We start from the raw sequence: 16,947 nt of genomic DNA, 5'->3' as shown, positions 1-16,947 counted from the left end.
CAGCTGAGCACGGTGCTGAGGGCTGAGAGGGCCGTGTGGGGGGCGTGGTGGGGGCTGTGTGTGGTGCTTAATGGGCTGTGGGGCCACGTGATGAGCCAGGGCACAGAGCCCTCACGCCTGGCCAGGCAGCCCTGGTTATTCATTTGGGAAAGGGCACAAGGGGCAGACGATGCAGTGGAGGCTGGGAAAAGTCCAGACCTGGCATCAGTCAGCCATGAGTGAGGGGCACGGTAAGGGTGGTGGCAAGGCCATGGGGGAGAGGAGGAGAGTCATGTCAAGGGGTGGACATGACTGATGTCATGTGGGTAGCCATATGAGAGGGGCCCTGCATCACTGTTGGTTGGGCTCCAGCACCACAAACAGCCCAGGTACAACCCCACCCTGTGCCCTGGGACACCCTGGCACAAGAACAGGGCACATGCACTGGGCTGCCTGCAGCTGGGCTGGGCAGGATGCAGACAGAGTTTAAGGCAGGCGCTGGTGGATGGGGGTTGCCAAGAAAAGTTCGAGGGACCCTTCCTGCACTGGGGCTGAGCCAGCCTGCGGTGGCCTGTCAGCCTGGTGCTGCAAGCCCACCCTCCCGGGCCGTGGCAGGCAACCGTGGGCCGCAGGCGTTGCTGGCAGGGCAGAGCTTTCCAGGCCGGCTGTGCTGTCTGGGAAAGAGATGAGTAAGAGCCGTGGCCCCGGGCGGGAAGGGGAGGAGCAGGACTCCCGGGCTCCCCCGGGAACCAGTGCTGATCCACTCCCACCGTCCTCAGCTGCCACCCGCCTCCTTCCCCTGTCTCAGTTTCCCCAAAGGGTGGCACAGCTGCCCCTCCTGGGCCTGGCAGGGAAAAGACAAAGGTGAAGCAGGGCCACACTGCCACACGTGCCCTGAGGTGCCTGGCAGGACAGGGGCAGGGTGGAGGCCAGCATGGGCAGGCCAGACAGGAGCCAGCAGCATGTGCTGGCCCGCAGGCAGCAGAGCTCGGGGCGCCAGCGTGACTGCAGGGCGGGGAGCTGGGGGGACTGCATCACTTACTGCCACCCCCTTGCACCCACACGAGTGCTGCCGAACTGCCAGACACACTGTGCCACTGTGCTAGGCTAAGCTGTGTCGAGCTGGCCCTAATGCTGCGGGTCCCTGGTGGCACCATACTGTGCTGGGCCAAACTGGGTTGTTCTGAGCTGAACTGTGCCAGGCCAAGCAAAGCCAGGCCAGGCCATGCTGTGCCAAGCTGAACTGTGTCAGCCCTGCTTGTCCACGTCAGCCCAAGCTAAACTAAACCGAGCAAAACTGGGTCAGGCCAAATGGAGCTAAACCAGGTGAGGCCCCTGATCGTATTGTGCTGTACCGAACTGAACCGTTCCATCCTGTGCTGAGCTGAGCCGAGCCAAGCCAGAACGTGCCAACCCAGCTGAGCTGCACTGAGCCATGGTGGGCTGAGCCATACTGGACCAGCTAACCCATGCTGGCTCCCTGTCATCCCACACTGAGCTGAGCTGTGCTGTATTGTTCTGCACTGAACTGTGCCAGCACTCCGTGTCATGCCATGCTGGGCTGAGCTGGACGGAGTTGAACTACACTGGCTAGGCTGTGCCAAGCTGAGCCAAGCAGCTCACTGCAGGTCCCTGGACTAAAGGGTGGTGTGCCAAGCCAAACTGAGCTTAGTAGCAAGGTGCTGCACTGTGCCATTGCATGCTGAGCCGTGCCACGAGCTGTGCTGAGCCAAGCCGTGCCACGCTGAGCTGTGCCGCGCTATGCTGAGCCGTGCCATGGCAACACCAAGCCGTGCCATGGCAATGCCAAGCCATGCCATGGCAATGCCGTGCCGAGCAGGGCCGGCCGCCGCCGTCCCTCCGCGCCTTATTGGCGGCGGCGGAGCAGCCCCGGTGCGGGTCGGCCCCGCCCCGCACTCGCCCCGCGCCGCTCAGCCCGGGCGGGCGGGGGTGTCATTTCCTCCGCGGCGCGGGGCCGGGCCGGGCCGGGCCGGGCCGGGATGGGATGGGGCTGTAGTTTGTAGCCGCCATGGAGCGGGCCGAGGGCCGGCCCGGCGCCCCCCAGTACGTGCATGTGCAGCTGCAGGGGGGCGCGCCCTGGGGCTTCACGCTGCGCGGCGGGCTGGAGCACGGCGAGCCCCTCATCGTCTCCAAGGTAGGCACCGCCGGCGCGGTCCCGCGTGGGCTCCGCGGCATCCCCCCGCCACGGGCCTCCCGCCCGTGGCGGGGCGTGGGAGGCGGGAGGGGGGACACCCGGGGCGCGGCGGCGTCGGGGGTTGCGGGGAGCCCCGGGCGCGGGGTCGCGTGTCCCGGCGTGCTGGGGCGGGGGCGGCCACCCCGCACCCCCGGCCCCCGCGACCCGCCGCTCAGAGCCGCGGGGGGAGAGCGGGAGCGAGGGGGGCGGAGGGACAGCCCGGGCCCGGCGGCAGGAAGAAATTCCTCTGGCACATCCGTTGGGCTGGCGTCGGGGGCGGCCCCCGCGTTCCCCCCCAACACGTCCTCGCCGGTGCCGTCCCGCGGGGCGTAGCCGGGGGAGGTCAGCCCCCCTTCGTGTGCCCACCCGTCGGTGCCGCGCCCGCGGGCGCCTCCGGGACCGGGCTCTACGGGGACGTTGAGGGCCACGGTGTGGGGGACCAAAGTCCGTCCCGTCGCGCCCCGGGCACCCCTGGAACGCAGGGGCAGGACCGTGCCCGGGACGGGGCTGACGCCGGGGTGCGGGGCCCGACCGCAGCCGAGAGTGCGGGGTGAGGGTGACCCCCACGGCCGCGATTTCTCGCCGCACGGGGGTCATCGATTCCCGGCCCCCGCCGGCCGCATCGCCCTGCGGTGAGACCCGCAGGAAGCCGGGTAGCGGCCGGGGAAGCCCCAGCACCCGCCCCTCCGCGGTGCCCGGACGGGCCCCTGTCGCCGGGCGGTTTGGCCGCCTGCCCGCCCGGTGCCACCATCCTGCCGGGCCGGGGTGCGGCGGGCCGGGCTGGCGGCCCCGGGGCTGCTCCCTGCCCCGAGCCGGGCTGGTTGCGCCCCCGGGCCGCCCCACGCCCTCGGCGGGACGCGGGCAGCGCGGTCTGGCTGGGGGAGCTGGAAAAGTGGCTCCGGTCCCAGCCCTGCGCCCTGGGGTGGCACCGCCGGCGGGCGGGAGCCGGGGGCGGAGGGGGCAGCTGCCCGCGCCCCGACCGGCTGCCGGGCTCCTCGGGGCGGTGGGTCCCGGTGGGTTCGCCGGCTGCCGGAGGAGGGGATGGGAGGGCCAGGGGATGTTCCCCGCCGCTGCTGAGAAGGGGGGGTGGTCCTTGCGGGCTGCGGGGTGCCGGCCCCCGCGCTCCTCCGGCCGCGCCGCCGCCGCGTGTGCTCGGCAGACAAAGGGGGCTTGTTCCAACGCTCTGTGCATTCAGGGGAGGGTCCCCCGGGGCTACTGCTCCGCCGCTGTGGCCGGCCGAGGTGTGTGCGGGGAGGGGGCGGCCCCCGCCTGCTGCGCGGGGGGCCCGGGCCCCGCGCCGGAAAGGGGAAGGGCGTCCCCGCACTCGGTGACACAGTTTGGCCATTCCAAACTCCCACTCCGGGCGGGATCCCTTCCTGTGGCAGAGTCCCACGGCGGGGCTCCAGGCCCTCTATGGGGCTGCAAGCGCTCTCTGGCACAGGGTCCCCTTGAGCACGTCAGGGACAAGAAGGGAGGTTGGTGTGGGGCAGGGTGGGCACAGCTCTGGCATTGCTCTGGCTGTGATTCCTAAGACAAGTTTCTCCTGGGGCAGGCAGATATTCCTGTGAGCCATCTGGTGCCCACAATTAGGGGCCAGAGTGAGCACCAGGGGTGGTGTTTGGGAAGTGTCTAGGGCTGTCCCAGTCCAGATTTGGGTGCCAGTGCTGAGTTCACTGGTGGCGAAGGCAGAACAAGGGGCTGTTTGTGTCAGATTTAGCTCCTGGTGAGCAATGCCAGGGCTGAACCATGTCCATCCTGGTGCATGTGATGGCCCAGACACGGGTGCAGGCCTGGTGGTGCCCTGCAGCAGGGGGGACACCCTTCACATCTGACTCAGCCCTGTGGCCATGGCAGGCAGGACTGGGTGGGCACGTGGCTGGGCAGAGGAGTGGGGTGAAGGGGCAGTCTGTCCTGCCTGCTCTGCCAGTGCCCAGTGGCAGGCAGCAGTGTGGCAGGGGGTAAACTCAGGTGCTCCACTGACTGCATGGTGGGATTAGGAGCCATCACTGGCAGCCAGAGTCCCCTGCCAGGAAGGCAGCCCCATGGTTGGCATCTGGGTGGGAAGGCAGCGTGCCTGCACAGGCAGACACAGTGGGCTGTGCCTAGCCCTGGCCATGGTATTGCAGTGCCCAGGTCCCTGAAAAAGTGGGAGAGCTGTGGGGTGCTGGGCATAGCTGTGCCAGGCAGGGCCATGGGGCACTGCTGGAATGGGCAGGAGGCCTTGCCGCTGCTGCTGCCTGCTTCCCAAGGTGCCATCTTGTCCAGGGGCAGCGGGACGGCCCCTGAAACCTGCCTGGCACCAGGGCTGGAAAGGGGTGCCCAAAGGCATGTGCACAATGACTGGCCTGATAGGAAGTCGTGGGTGCTCCCTGTCACTGGGGCCTGGCTGCTGCCCAGGCTGGGGCTGCAGGCACTGTGAGCAGAGCTCGTTCCTTGGCTGAGTCTGGGAGTAGCTGGGCAGGGTGAGGAGCCCATGGGTGCAGGAGCCCTAGCATGGGGCCGGGTTAGCTCTGCTCTGTGGGTGGCTGTAGTGGCCAGCCACATCCATGCCAGGCAAGGGGGACACCCCAGGTGGCAGTAGGCTCTCTGGCTGCACCTGCTGGGCGCAGCTCATCCTGGGGCTGCCCACGCTGCACCTACCTGCTGGGGCAGGGGGGGATGCTGGTGTCCCACGTGCTGGGAGCACCATGGCCTTGTGTCCTCCAAGCTGGAGGTACCAGGGTACCAGGCTCATTTTGGCCATGGGTGTCAGGGAAGGGTAGGCATGTGCCAGGGCTCAGTGCATTCCCTGTTAGCTGTCTCTCCATGGGCGCATAGGGTGTGATGGCATGCTTTGGGCATTGAAATCACTACGGGTGCCCAGGCAGGCCCGACATGGGGCTGGAAGCAGCGGCAGGGGGCTGGCATCCACGCCGGACAAAGGGCCCTTGTGCTGCCTGCACCCGCGGGGGAATCTGCTGGGATGGGACATTTTTCTTTCTCCCCCCTCCCCGATGTCCTTTCCTTGCTCAGAAATTCATGTGACCAGAGAAGGGGGGGAGCCCGGCGCGCACAGATCCTTCTGTGGTGCTTGGTGCTCAGGCACCCCCTTTCCGAAGCCTCTTTCTCCCCCGGCACCCGGTGGCAGCGGCACGTCCCCTGGGAAGTTCTGGGGGCCGTGTCCCCCCTGACGCCCCTCTCTGTTGCCCAGGTGGAGGATGGGGGCAAGGCTGCGCTGTCCCGCCGGCTGCAGCCGGGTGACGAGCTGGTGAACATCAGCGGGACGCCGCTGTACGGGTCCCGCCAGGAGGCCCTGATCCTCATCAAGGGCTCCTACCGCACCCTGAAGATGATCGTTCGCAGGTTGGCAGCGCTGTGGGGGAGGGACACAGGGAGGGCCAGTGGGGTTTGCCTGCCCAGGAGGCTTGCAGGAGCCTGGAGGTGCCCCTTGCTGGGATGGGAGGGGGTCAGACCCCTGTGGCTGCCAGCGCTCTGGGTGGGTGGGGGTTCCCCAGCCAGAGGAGCCGGGGCAGTGTGGCGGGCTGGCCACCCCCTTGCTGGGCGGTATCCTCAAGCGTGGCCGCTCCTCTCCCTTCCTGCCTGCCTCCTGCCTGCCTGCCTGGGAAAGGAAGGAGAGGCAGGGCTGGGCCTTGCAGTCTTCCCCCCCACCCCCAACGTGCATCCATTCCCTGACTGCATCCTGACTGACTCCAGCTCCAGCGGCACCCAGGGGCAGGAGCAGCGCAGGGCACTGCCCACTGGGCAGGGGTGCCACGGGGCTGTGCTGGGGCTCAGCATCGTCCATGGTGAGTTTGGGGCTCTGGGAAGGGAAGTCCCTGTGCTCACTCCCCAGCCTGTCCTTGCCACTCTCCTTGCCTAGACAGCAGATGCTGGGGCAGCACTGGGCACTTGAGGGGTTCAGGAGGTGGCTGCTGACCACATACCTGTGTGGTGGCATTGGACACCGCTGCCTGCATGTGGTGTGGGGACTGGAGAGCCCCACGGCTTCCAGGGGTTGGGATGGGGCCCAGCACGGGACCCTCCCTCCTCTCCGGAGACAGATGTGGCTGGTGCTTGCTGGGAATGCTGAGGGACCAAGGAACAAGGGGGGAAGGTCAGGCTTGCGGTGGAGACACAGATGTGGCCTCAGCAGGGTCCCTTGGCGGAGCCGGTCCAGTCCCGGCAGCAACATTTGCCTTGCCTGGGGCGTTGCCTGTGGGCTGCACAGAGGCCACGTCCTCGGTCCCCTGTTGATGCTGGCAACAGGGATGCTGCAGGCAGGGAAGCCTGGCCAGCAGGGTGAACTGTGGGATCCCCCTGCCCAGTGCCGGGTGCTGGCAGGGCTGGACCCTCCTTGCCGCCGTCCCCCTTGGGCAGGCGCTGGCCTGGGGGGACAGGAAGCCCCGTAGGAAGTGACTTCAGCCCCGGTTCCTCGGCCCGGCTTCCTCCCCATTCTTGTCCTTTCCCGCTGTTGCTCTTGGCAGGAGGAGTGTGCCCGTCCTCCGGCCCCATTCCTGGCACGTGGCCAAACTCGCCGAAAGCCGCCCCGACGCCCCCACCATGCACTGCCCCACTGATGCCTTCAGCCTCTCATGGCCCTCGGGGTGTGATGTCAGGTGAGACCCAGGGGGCACTCATGACACTGTGCAAGGGGACAGGGCGCACAGGGCACCTGCTTGGGTCGGGGCGGGGGGTGTGGGGTAGATGCTCACATGCCTGCCCCACACCACTGTTGGGCATCCCCCCTGTCCTTCCACTGCGCTGCCCTTTCCCCTGCCTGTTTACTCCCAGCGCCCGGCAGGAAGGGGCGGTGGCTCTGCCGGAGCCGGCCAGGAGCTGCTTAGTCCCACTGCCCCTGCTGCCAGAACTGGGAGGTCCCGAGTGGCTGGAGTGAGGCACACCCTGTGTGCCCTGTGCCTGCTCTCCCTGCCAGTGTCGGGCCAATCTTGGGGCTACCCCCAAACCCGGGGGTGAAGGGCAGGTTGGGGCTGTGCTGCTCTGTGCCCCCTTGTCCCGGGGAGGGTGTATGTGTAGGGGAGTGGGATCTCTGCAGAGCTGGGCAGGGGGTGGCAGACACCCCTAATGCTGGCATGGGGCCGGGCAGCAGTGAGCTGTCCCTGCAGTGGAACCCGCTGTCCCGGCACTGCAGCACCGACCGGAGCAGCTCCATCGGGAGCATGGAGAGCCTGGACCACCCCAGCCAGGCCTACTATGAAGGAGACCCCTCACCCGTTGACCAGGGCATGTACCACAGCAAGCGGGACTCAGCCTATAGCTCCTTCTCTGCCAGCTCCATCGCCTCTGACTGCGCCCTCTCCCTCCGCCCTGAAGAGGCCGTGTCCAGTGACTCCAGCTTTCAAGGCTCCTGCAAGGCCCCTGACGGGCGCTACCTGACCACAGGGGCTGAGCCATCTGCCAGCCGGCACCCCGAGGCCTGGCGGGCGCCTGTGCCTCCCCAGCCCCCTGTCAGAAGGGACAGCCTGCGGGCAGCCCCGGGCAGCAGAGGGGACAGGCACCAGGCGCCGGTGTCAGCGGACATGCTGCATGCCAAGGGCCGGTGGATCTCCGACACCTTCCTCTGCCAGCGGGATGGGGAGGCGGAGGCGGTGGGCGGGAGGACGCTGGCGCCGTACCCCACGAAGGACTGTCTCTCTGCTGACCAGTATTACATGCTGAGCTCCCACCCGGACCGGTGCCCGGCTGAGCCGCTCCTGGGGGAGAGCATGGAGTCTGATGACCAGCTGTACCTGGATGGCAGCACGCACCGAGTGCCGGATGCCACGACAGCAGGTGACAACCCGTTGCTGTCCCCGCTCAAGGGCCACGTGCCACACCGGCACAGTGCTCCCGAGCAGCTGCTGGCCTCCCAGCTCCGCTCCCTGCAGGTGGGCTCCAGCAGTGAGCGAGCCTCGCCAGCCCCCGATGGGCACCGCTGGACCTTGTCCCCACTGCACCCTGAGGGCAGCCGGGGGGGAACCACAGGGGCTACCCAGGACCCCCCGCTCTGCCCAGAGCCTTGCTGCCGCCCGCCACCCTGCCACTGCTGCCCCGAGCCGCAGCGAGCCTGCGGGCAGGACAGCCGGGGGGCCAGCCCGGCACTCAGCACCGAGGGGCCAGCGGAGGAGGAGAGCCGGGCAGGGGCCCGGCGGGCCGGGGGTCCTCCCCACCGCTCTGCTCAGATGCGCCGCCGCAGCGACCGCTTCGCCACCAGCCTGCGCAACGAGATCCAGCGGCGCAAGGCCCAGCTGCAGAAGAGCCGTGGTCCCGGTGCCCCCCCGCCTGGCGAGGAGCCAGTGGAGGAGACAGAGGAGCCCCCTGAGAGCAGCGTGCCGGCAGAGGGACCACCCGCCCTGGCTGAGCGTCTCAGCCCCACACCGAGCGAGGACGGCAGGAACGCCGGCCGCTCGGGGGACCGGGGTATCCCCACCCCTGACCCGCTGCCAGCCCCCAAAGGGCCCCCGTCCCCCGAGCGGGTGGTGCCAACAGCCAGGGGCCGCTGGCGCTGGTCCCCAGAGCGCAAGCTGCAGCCGCAGCGCTCGCCCAGCCCCAGTGAGCTGGAGGGCTACAGCCAGGGCCCGGTGGCCCGCAGCTCCCCACCACGGGGCAGCGACGAGGCCGTCCTCCTGCCCTTTGCCGACCGCCGACGGTTCTTTGAGGAGAGCAGCCGGCCGGCACCGCCCCAGCACAGCAAGCCCCCAGTGGGCGATCCCGGTGCCTTCCAGCCCCATGGCCCCGAGCACCGCGACGTCCGCCGCCTCTCTGTGGACCAGCCTTACAGCCCCCCGTCCCCCAGCCGCCCTGGCTCTGCCGGCCCCTACGCTGAGTGCTGCCGGGAGCAGCCCCCCCGCTACAAGCCGCTGGGGAGGCCGGGGGAGCTGGATTATGTGCGGGGCTTCTCCTACCCCTATGGGGTTCCCCTGCGCCCCGAGCCCTGCCGCTACTGCGGAGGGGACCCGTGCCCACCACCGCTGCCTCGCAGTCATCCCTGCCGCTGCCACCCCCAGCCCTGGGCGCGCTGCCCCGACTGCTGCTGCCCGGCCCCCCGTCCTGGGCGAGAGGAGAGCGATGCATGGGCCCCCCGGAGAGCTTTCGCCCCGGTGAGTAACTCCAGCCAGGACTAGGCTGGGAACAGCACTGGCAACCCCTTGCACTCCTGGAGTGTTGGGTTGTGGAGTACTGTGCCCATGTTGGCCCTGCAGACCCACTGCATGCCTTCTGTGCCTGGATGGGAATGGGATGGGACGGGGTTGCTGGGGAGGGGGATGTTGACCCCTCTTTCTCACTCCCTCTCCTTCCCCCACGCAGGAATTTGCTCAGGATGAGTGGGAGCCACCTGCGATAACCAGGAAAATTAGCCAGTCTGTCAGGTGAGCCCATGCCAGGTACTGGAGTGCTAGGATGTGTGTGCCACTCGGTGGGGACTTTCACCAGGGAGAGGTGGGGACTGCCATGGTTTTGGTTGGGGATGTACAAAGCGCTTCCTGTAATGCCTTGTCCGTCTCAGCGTGGTGCTGTGAAACGGGACCATGTGCCACCTTGGGCACACGGGGCCAGGGGGCGTGAGGAGGTGTCCACAGCAAGGAGGGTCCCTCCTTGCCCATCCCTGGAGGTCTGGGGGCATCTCCAGGGGGAGACCATGGGCTTCCCCCACCAGCAGGGCTGGGTGACTCCAACTGAGGAAAATGAGGCAGGGGTGGGCATGAGCTGCCAGGGGGGTGACGGTGTGTGTGTGGGAATGGGTGTCTCCTTCTCTCCCCAGTGAGCTCTCCCACTACCAAATGGGCTTCCAAAGGCTCGGCCCCTTCCACGCCTGCTTTGAGAGCGCCGAGCCAGAGTGGCCACCCTGCTACCGGGCCACATCCACGCACGACCTCTCGTGGGATAGTGACCGCCTGGCCCGCACGCCTGAGAGCCCCCCGGACCCGCTGCACCGCCCGCTGCGGGGCAGAGCCTTCTCCGAGAGCCACCTCAACCTGGAACCTGCCAGTCCCCGGGGCCGAGACCGGAAGGACCTTTTCCGTGCCAAGCTGGACCAACCCCACGTCCCCAAAAAGAAGGGCCCCCCGCCTCCCCGCCCACCTCCCCCCAACTGGGAGAAGTACAGGCAGCGCCGGGCATCCCAGCACCCGCCGGATGGTGCTGGGCACGGCTCTGCCTTTGCCGCCCCGGTGCCGCCCCGCAGCATTGCTGATGTGGTGCGTGAGCGGTCGCAGAGCCTCACTGGGGAGCAGGGGGCCGGTCCTGGGGGCATGCTGCTCGCCCCCCTGCTCCACCCGGTGCCTGGCCCCGTCCTGAGCCCCCTGGATCGCTTCGCAGGACTCCTGGGCCCGATGTTGGCAACACCGAGAATTGCAGGCAAGTGCTGCCGTGGTGTGGGGGTGGGAGTGGGGCTGCAGGCAAAGCCTTGACACAGGTGTGCTTTTGTAGTCACATGGCTAATCCACCCCTTGGGGCACACTCTGGGGTTTTTTTGGGGTGGGGTGTGTCCCTGACCTCTTTGCCTGGAATGGCCACAACCCCCTTGCCCATCGCTATTCCCAGGACAAGGATGGGCAGGGGGGCTGACGTGCACCTGGGTGGGTGTTGGCAGGGTGGCAGGGCCTGGGGAGAAGAGGCCAAAGGCAAAGCAACCCTGGGAGATGGAGGAGCAGCCCCAAAGGCTCATCCGGAACCAGGAGCGGGGCTGTGCTGGTCCCCGTGGGGTGGGTGAGTGCTCGCCACCCCTGCATGGTGGCCCTGGCCCAGCCATGCCGGAGGCACTCAAGCCCAGTCCCGGGGCAGCGGAGGGGGTGAGCTGCCAGGGCAGCCGGCCCCAGCCCCGCCGTGTGGACTCAGAGGAACTGCTGTGGGATGTCGCAGTCAGGGACCACTCCCTGGCCAACGTCCATGCCCCTTTGGCCCCCTTTGGCACCACCACTGAGGTGATGGGCGAGCTGCTGGTGTCAGGGGAGCGGCAGGCCTGGCGGGAGCGTCTCCAGCAGGACTGGCACCTGGAGGCCCTGGCACAGGACAGGTAGGGCTGGTGCAGCACTGGGTGCTGTGTGGAGGGCAGGCTGCACCCTGCCACCCCAAACACTGACCCCTGCCCCCCCAGGCAAGGCTTCGAGCCCATCTCGCCACCCCCTGGGAGTGTTGCCAGCTCCAGCTCCTTCCCGGTGCACTACGGTGCAGCAGCAGGCAAAGCTGAGCCGCTCAGCAAGGTGACAGCACTGCCAGAGGTAGCAGAGGGGAGCTCAGAGGAGGAGGAGGAGGTGGACCACGAGCTGGTAGAAAAGAAGGTACAGGCACTGCTGGGGCCAACACCCTCAGGGTTCCCCACTGCCCTGGGACTCATGGGGACTGGGGGCATTGCTGGATTTTCACAGGGATTGGGGCATCGCTGCTTGCTCATGGGAACTGAGGGCATCACTGGGTGCTCATGGGTGCGAGGGACGTTGCTGGGTGCTTGTGGGAACCAGGAACATTACTGCATGCTCACAGGGCATATGGCAGATGCATGCGAGGACCAGGGACATTTTCAGGTGCTTGTAGGGCCTGGGAGTGTCACCAGATGCTCAGTGCTTGCAGGGACTGGGACATTCCCAGATGCCCACAGGGTCCAGGGGCATCCCTTGGCTGCTCACGGGCTCTGAGAAGTTGCCAGACGCTCGTGGGGACTGGGGGCATTGCCAGTAGCTCATGGGAACCGGGGGTACCGCCAGGTTCTTGTGTTCTGTGGGGCCCAGCACAGCACCCCTACACCCTGTGCCAATCCCCCAGTCCCATGGGGGGTGGCCCCAGTTGCCCCTGACCCTTTTGCTCCGGCAGCTGCAGCTGATCGAGAGCCTGAGCCGCAAGCTGGCGGTGCTGCGGGAGGCACAGCGGGGGCTGCAGGAGGACATCAGCGCCAACGGGGCACTGGGCGAGGACGTGTCTGCCCGCCTGCAAGCCCTCTGCACCCCAGGGGAGTTCGACAAGTACCGCCTCTTCGTGGGCGACCTGGACAAGGTGGTCAACCTCCTGCTCTCCCTCTCAGGGCGCCTGGCCCGGGTGGAGGCTGCCCTGGGCAGCCTGGGGCCGCACGCCCCCGCCGAGGACAAGGTGGGCACGGGGCAGGGAGGCACCTGTGAGGCCTTGGGGCGTGGGGCCCCCTGCCAACGCCGCCCGTCTCGCCCACAGCTGGCCCTGCGGGAGAAGCGGCGGCTGCTGGTGGCGCAGCTGGAGGATGCCAAGGAGCTGAAGGAGCACGTGGGGCGGCGGGAGGAGGCGGTGGGTGCCATGGTGGCGCGGTACCTGCCCGCCGAGCACCTCCAGGACTACCAGCACTTTGTCAAGATGAAGTCAGCCCTCATTGCTGAGCAGCGGGAGCTGGAGGAGAAGATCAAGCTGGGCCAGGAGCAGCTCCGGTGCCTGCGCGAGAGCCTTGGCCAGGCCTCCAAGGGCTGCTAACCCCCTACCCGGCCTCCCTCTGGGACCCTGCCTGTGGCCCCAGCTTGCTGCCAAAGCAGATCCAGCCCCTCATGGGTTCTCCCTATGTCTGTCCATCTGTCCAGCCCCTGCCTTTTATTTATTTCTCTAGTTTACCAAGCAGGGGAGGGGCTGCCAGTCCAGATGCGGACAGGGGGTGTTGTGCCAAAGAGCTGTCACGGACTCTGTGGCCACCCAGCATCCTGTGGCTCAGCAGGACCAAATGGATAGATGCTGCCATCACCCTCAGAGCTCTTTCTGTGCTGATAGGGGTCCTTCCACCTCGTCCTGGACACCAGTGCCTGTCCTGCTTTCGGTGCTGCACCACATGCCTTAAACACCCCCCAGCTGCCCTGGGGCATATCCATGCAGTGCCTGAAAGGGTTAAAGCATGCTTGCCCTCTGTCCTGTCTGTTTGTCCAGCTCTGTCCATCTGTCCGGTGGGAGCTGAAGGAATTTCAGCCCCGGCATCCTCTTCCTCTCCATTGTATCTGAAACAATGGCTCTGGCCAGCGGGTTCTTAACCCGCTCCCCGCTGGCTGAGACACCGCAGGGGGCCACAGTGGGTGCCAGTGGGTGCTGTGTTCCCCTCTCCTGGGGAACAGTGTAGTGGGTGCCCCTGGGATGGTGCCCTGTCAGGGCTTGGGGTTCTGGGACCAGTGGACTGTGGCCTGTGGCTACCCCGTGTCACCCACGCTATGACCATGGGAACCAGCAGGTCTCATCCAGCCCTCACCTGCAGCTTCTGGCCTAACACCAGGAGTGATTAATAGAGGAAAAAACACATTAAGGATGAACCGGGGTACCTGTCCCCTCCTCTTTGCTAAAACAGCCCCAAATAGCACTTATATGTCACCCTCTCCACTGTCCATCTGTCTCCACGGGCAGGTGCCTTGCTACTGATTTTGCACAGGGGTTTCATGCAATCAGCAGCAGCTTGGGGCAGGGGGTCGTGTTTTGAGGGGGCAGGGTGGCCTCCAATCCCCTTTTGGCGGCCCCATGGCTGGATAGCCCAGCCCCAGGGGGCAGAGAGCACCCACGCCTGCCCTCCCGCTCCTGCAGCTGCCCTCCACTGTGGGCCCCCCTCAGCCTGTTGAACACTACACCCCACAGCTGCCAGGCTGTACCCTGGGATGGTGCCTGGCAGGAGTGGGGTCCCCAACGTTCCCTCCATCTCAACCACCCCCAGGATCATTGCTAGGACCAAAGACTGCACCCGCTGGGTGCCATACTGCTCTCGGGGTGGGAATCAGCAGCCTTCCCAGGGCCCTCTGCTGGGGGAGCTGCTGGTGCCCGCGCGTTGCTGCGTGCCATTGTGCCTCACACTAAAGCAGCAGCAGGAGCTGCACATCTGTCCCAGCTGTGTCTCGTGTGGTTTGTCCCTGTGCCCCCTCAAGTGGCACGGGGGGAAAGGGGGAGGGGGATTACTTCAGCTGCGGTGAGCCACGCCTTGGCAAGCTCTTGGGACCCGAATGGGGTTACAGAGGGTCACAGGGGGCACCTGGAGTGCAGCTGTGGGCAGGGAGCCCTCTGCACACCGTGCTTCCAGGCTGGGCTGGAGCGGGGGGCAGTGCCTGGACCACTCCCCAGGAGCACATCGAAGGGCCACCGCACCTGAGTGGCGGGGTGTAGCGCTGTCCCTGGCACTCAGCCACGGCGTCGCAGCCGGAGCTTTTGGGGCGGCCGCGGGGAGGGAGTGGTGGCCGTGTCCACTGGGGGATGTCGCAGTGCCGGGCGGGCTCCGGGGCGCTGCCCGGTGCCTCGCCTGGGGTCTCAGCCTGCCCGCGGGGTCGCACGGAGGGGTCGGGACAACCCCTGCCCGCGCAGTCCCGCACGGCCCCGGGCGTGGCGGCGGCCGCTGGGCGGCGCCGGTGCACGCGCGCAGGCGGGTGCGGGAGCGCAGGTGTGCGCGGGCACGCGCGGCGGAGGCGGCGGGAGCGCGCGGCGGGGCTGGTCCAGCGTGAGCCCCGCGCGGGCTGAGCGTGAACGTGAGTGTGAGCGTGAATTAAAGCGTGAGTGTGAGACCGCAGTGAGCAAGAGCGGGGGTGTGAGCGTGAGCGTGGGGTGAGTGTGAGTGCGGGCGAGCGCGCAGTGGGGTACGTGTGTGCGCGCACACGGGAGCGCACTGGCGCTTGGCTGAACGCGTGTGGAGTGCGAGGGTGCGGCTGCGCGGGGCGCACTGGCACGCGTGTGTCAGAGCACAGGGATGCACACAACACCTGTGAGCACGCACAGCTGAGCACGCACACACATGTGCGGGTGGATGCACGCACACGCGTGTGAGCAGACATGCGTGTGCCATGTGTGTCAGTGCGTGTGCGCAGGGCACAGAGAGGGGCTCAGCCCCAGCAAAAGCACCAGTAGTGGGTGGCTGCACATGCAGGTGGACACACACACACACAAACACAGGAACATGTCCCCATATATACAGTGTGCATATGTGAACACAAGCACACGGGTGGGTGTGCACACGCAGGTGAGCAAACGCATACGTGGGTGAACATGTGTCTAAGTGTGAGTGGGCAGGGCCACTCGTGCCAGCCCATGCACACAGATAACCACAGGCATGGGGAGGGGGGTGCATGCAGGCGTGGGGCTGTGCCCCATGGCCTCATTCGGGACCCCCTTGCCCCTCCATGGAGGTCCTGCTGCTGCCAGGCAGGACTGTGGGCCCAGGGCACGGTGGCATGGCCAGACTGCTGCATATGGGGGCCCTCAGTGCTCAGCTGGGGCCGTGGGATTGGGGTCCTGGGGATCCTTGCAAGGGACCCCAGGGGAGCTGCAGGAGAGCAGGCCCATCATAGCAGAGGTGAAAACGTAACCCACAAAGGTGGGGTAGCCCCTGACCCTGGAGTCTGTCTACCCATCACTGTGATCTCTCCATTTTACGGATCCTGAGTCTGTCCCACTGTATCACATACACTTCGTCCTGAGGGACCAGGAGCTGGGGAAGGATGAGGACATGGCAGGTAGTGATGCTTCAGTGAGAGAGAGACCCCTGCCCCATGTGGGAGATGGGGAGTCCCAGAACATGGAGGTCCAAACTCCACAGTAGGCCCCCCTTGCCCTTGCTTCCCATTGGAGCCCAAAGGGCAAAGCCATGCATCAGGCAGGAGCCTCCCTGCCTCTGGGCATGGCCCAACAGAGGGCTGGGTTGTGGCTTGGGGGGATGTAGGACTCTTGTCCAGGCCTGCCTGGTTGCCAGCATGAGGGCCCAGAGCAGCAGTTGGTGAGATGAGAACGGGGGACCACAGGACACCATGGGGAGGAAAGTGATGCCAGACCCTCTGTCCCTGCCCATGGGGTGTTTGGCAGCACCCACCCATATCTGTGCATGCATGTGTGTGCACTCCATCACACACTCCAGAGCATGTTCTATGCAAACACAGCTCTGGAGGGGAGTGGACATCTTCCAGGGATGCTCCAAGCCCCATCCAACCTGGCTTTGAACATTTCCAGGGATGGACCAGCCACAGCTTCTCCAGGCAACCTGTGTCAGTGCCTCACCACCCTCATGGTAAAGGATTTCCTCTTTCTGTCCAACCAACCCCACCACTCGTCACTTTGCCTTTTGTGCTGTCATGACAGGCCCTGGGAAAAACTCTGCCTTCTTTTGGAAGCCCCTTAATATATTGAAATGCTACCCTAAGGTTTCCCAGAGCTTTCTTATCTCCACCTCTCTCAGCCTGTCTCCACAGTAGATAAGTTCCAGCCCTCAGAGCATCTCTGTGGTCTCCTCCCAACCTGCTCCAACAGCTCCACATCCTGCTTGTACTGGGGACCCCAGAGCTGGACCCAGTGTTCCTGGGGGTCTCACCAAAGCAGAGCAGAGGAGGGAGAACTCCCTCCCTCGTCATGCTTCCCATGCTCCTGGAGATGCACCCAGGACACAGGGTGCCTTTCTAGGCTGCCAGCACATGTTTCCATGCACATGCAAGTGTGTGTACAAGCACGTGTGTGGAGGTGTCCATGTGTGTGCTCTATGTGTCTGTGCCTGTATGTGCCTGTGCGTGTGTTGCCACATACCCACATGGTTGCACGGCAATGGTGCACATGTTCACCCGTGCCTGGGACTTGCCTGCCTACGTGCACTCAAATGAGGGTGGCCACGGTGTGCGAGCCCACCCGTGCCAGCCGTGTGCCCGCCCTCACCCGTGTGAGGGGCTCACGGTGTGTGCGCCCGCCCGTGCCCACGTGCACGCGGTGCCTGTGCTTTCCCACGCCTGGCATGTGCAGGCTTGGGCATGTGGTGCCCTGTGACCACACACACGGGCGTGGAAGCCACGCACGTGCCTGCCTGTGCATGGGTGGTGCGCACACATGTGCGCGGCCGTGATGCCTGTGCACGG

General features: G+C 66.4%; 1 protein-coding gene across 1 annotated transcript; it reads left to right on the top strand.

Moving 5' to 3' along the window:
* Nucleotides 1-1,784: 1,784 nt before the first annotated feature.
* SHROOM4 (shroom family member 4) lies at nucleotides 1,785-13,954 on the top strand. Its single transcript, XM_050310785.1, is given in 11 exon segments — nucleotides 1,785-2,134; nucleotides 5,364-5,515; nucleotides 6,637-6,768; nucleotides 7,302-9,249; nucleotides 9,458-9,519; nucleotides 9,912-10,381; nucleotides 10,384-10,507; nucleotides 10,743-11,165; nucleotides 11,247-11,430; nucleotides 11,960-12,232; nucleotides 12,311-13,954. Coding segments are annotated over 11 exon segments (4,164 nt in total). The 5' UTR covers nucleotides 1,785-2,008; the 3' UTR covers nucleotides 12,581-13,954.
* The last annotated feature ends 2,993 nt before the right edge of the window (nucleotides 13,955-16,947 follow it).

Source organism: Myiozetetes cayanensis, unplaced genomic scaffold (assembly GCF_022539395.1).
Source record: "Myiozetetes cayanensis isolate MyiCay16 unplaced genomic scaffold, myiCay2020 scf15, whole genome shotgun sequence".
In the NCBI taxonomy this organism is placed as follows: Eukaryota; Metazoa; Chordata; class Aves; order Passeriformes; family Tyrannidae; genus Myiozetetes; species Myiozetetes cayanensis.
The sequence above is the reverse complement of the archived record's forward strand: the minus strand, read 5'-3'. Positions and strand labels throughout refer to the sequence as shown.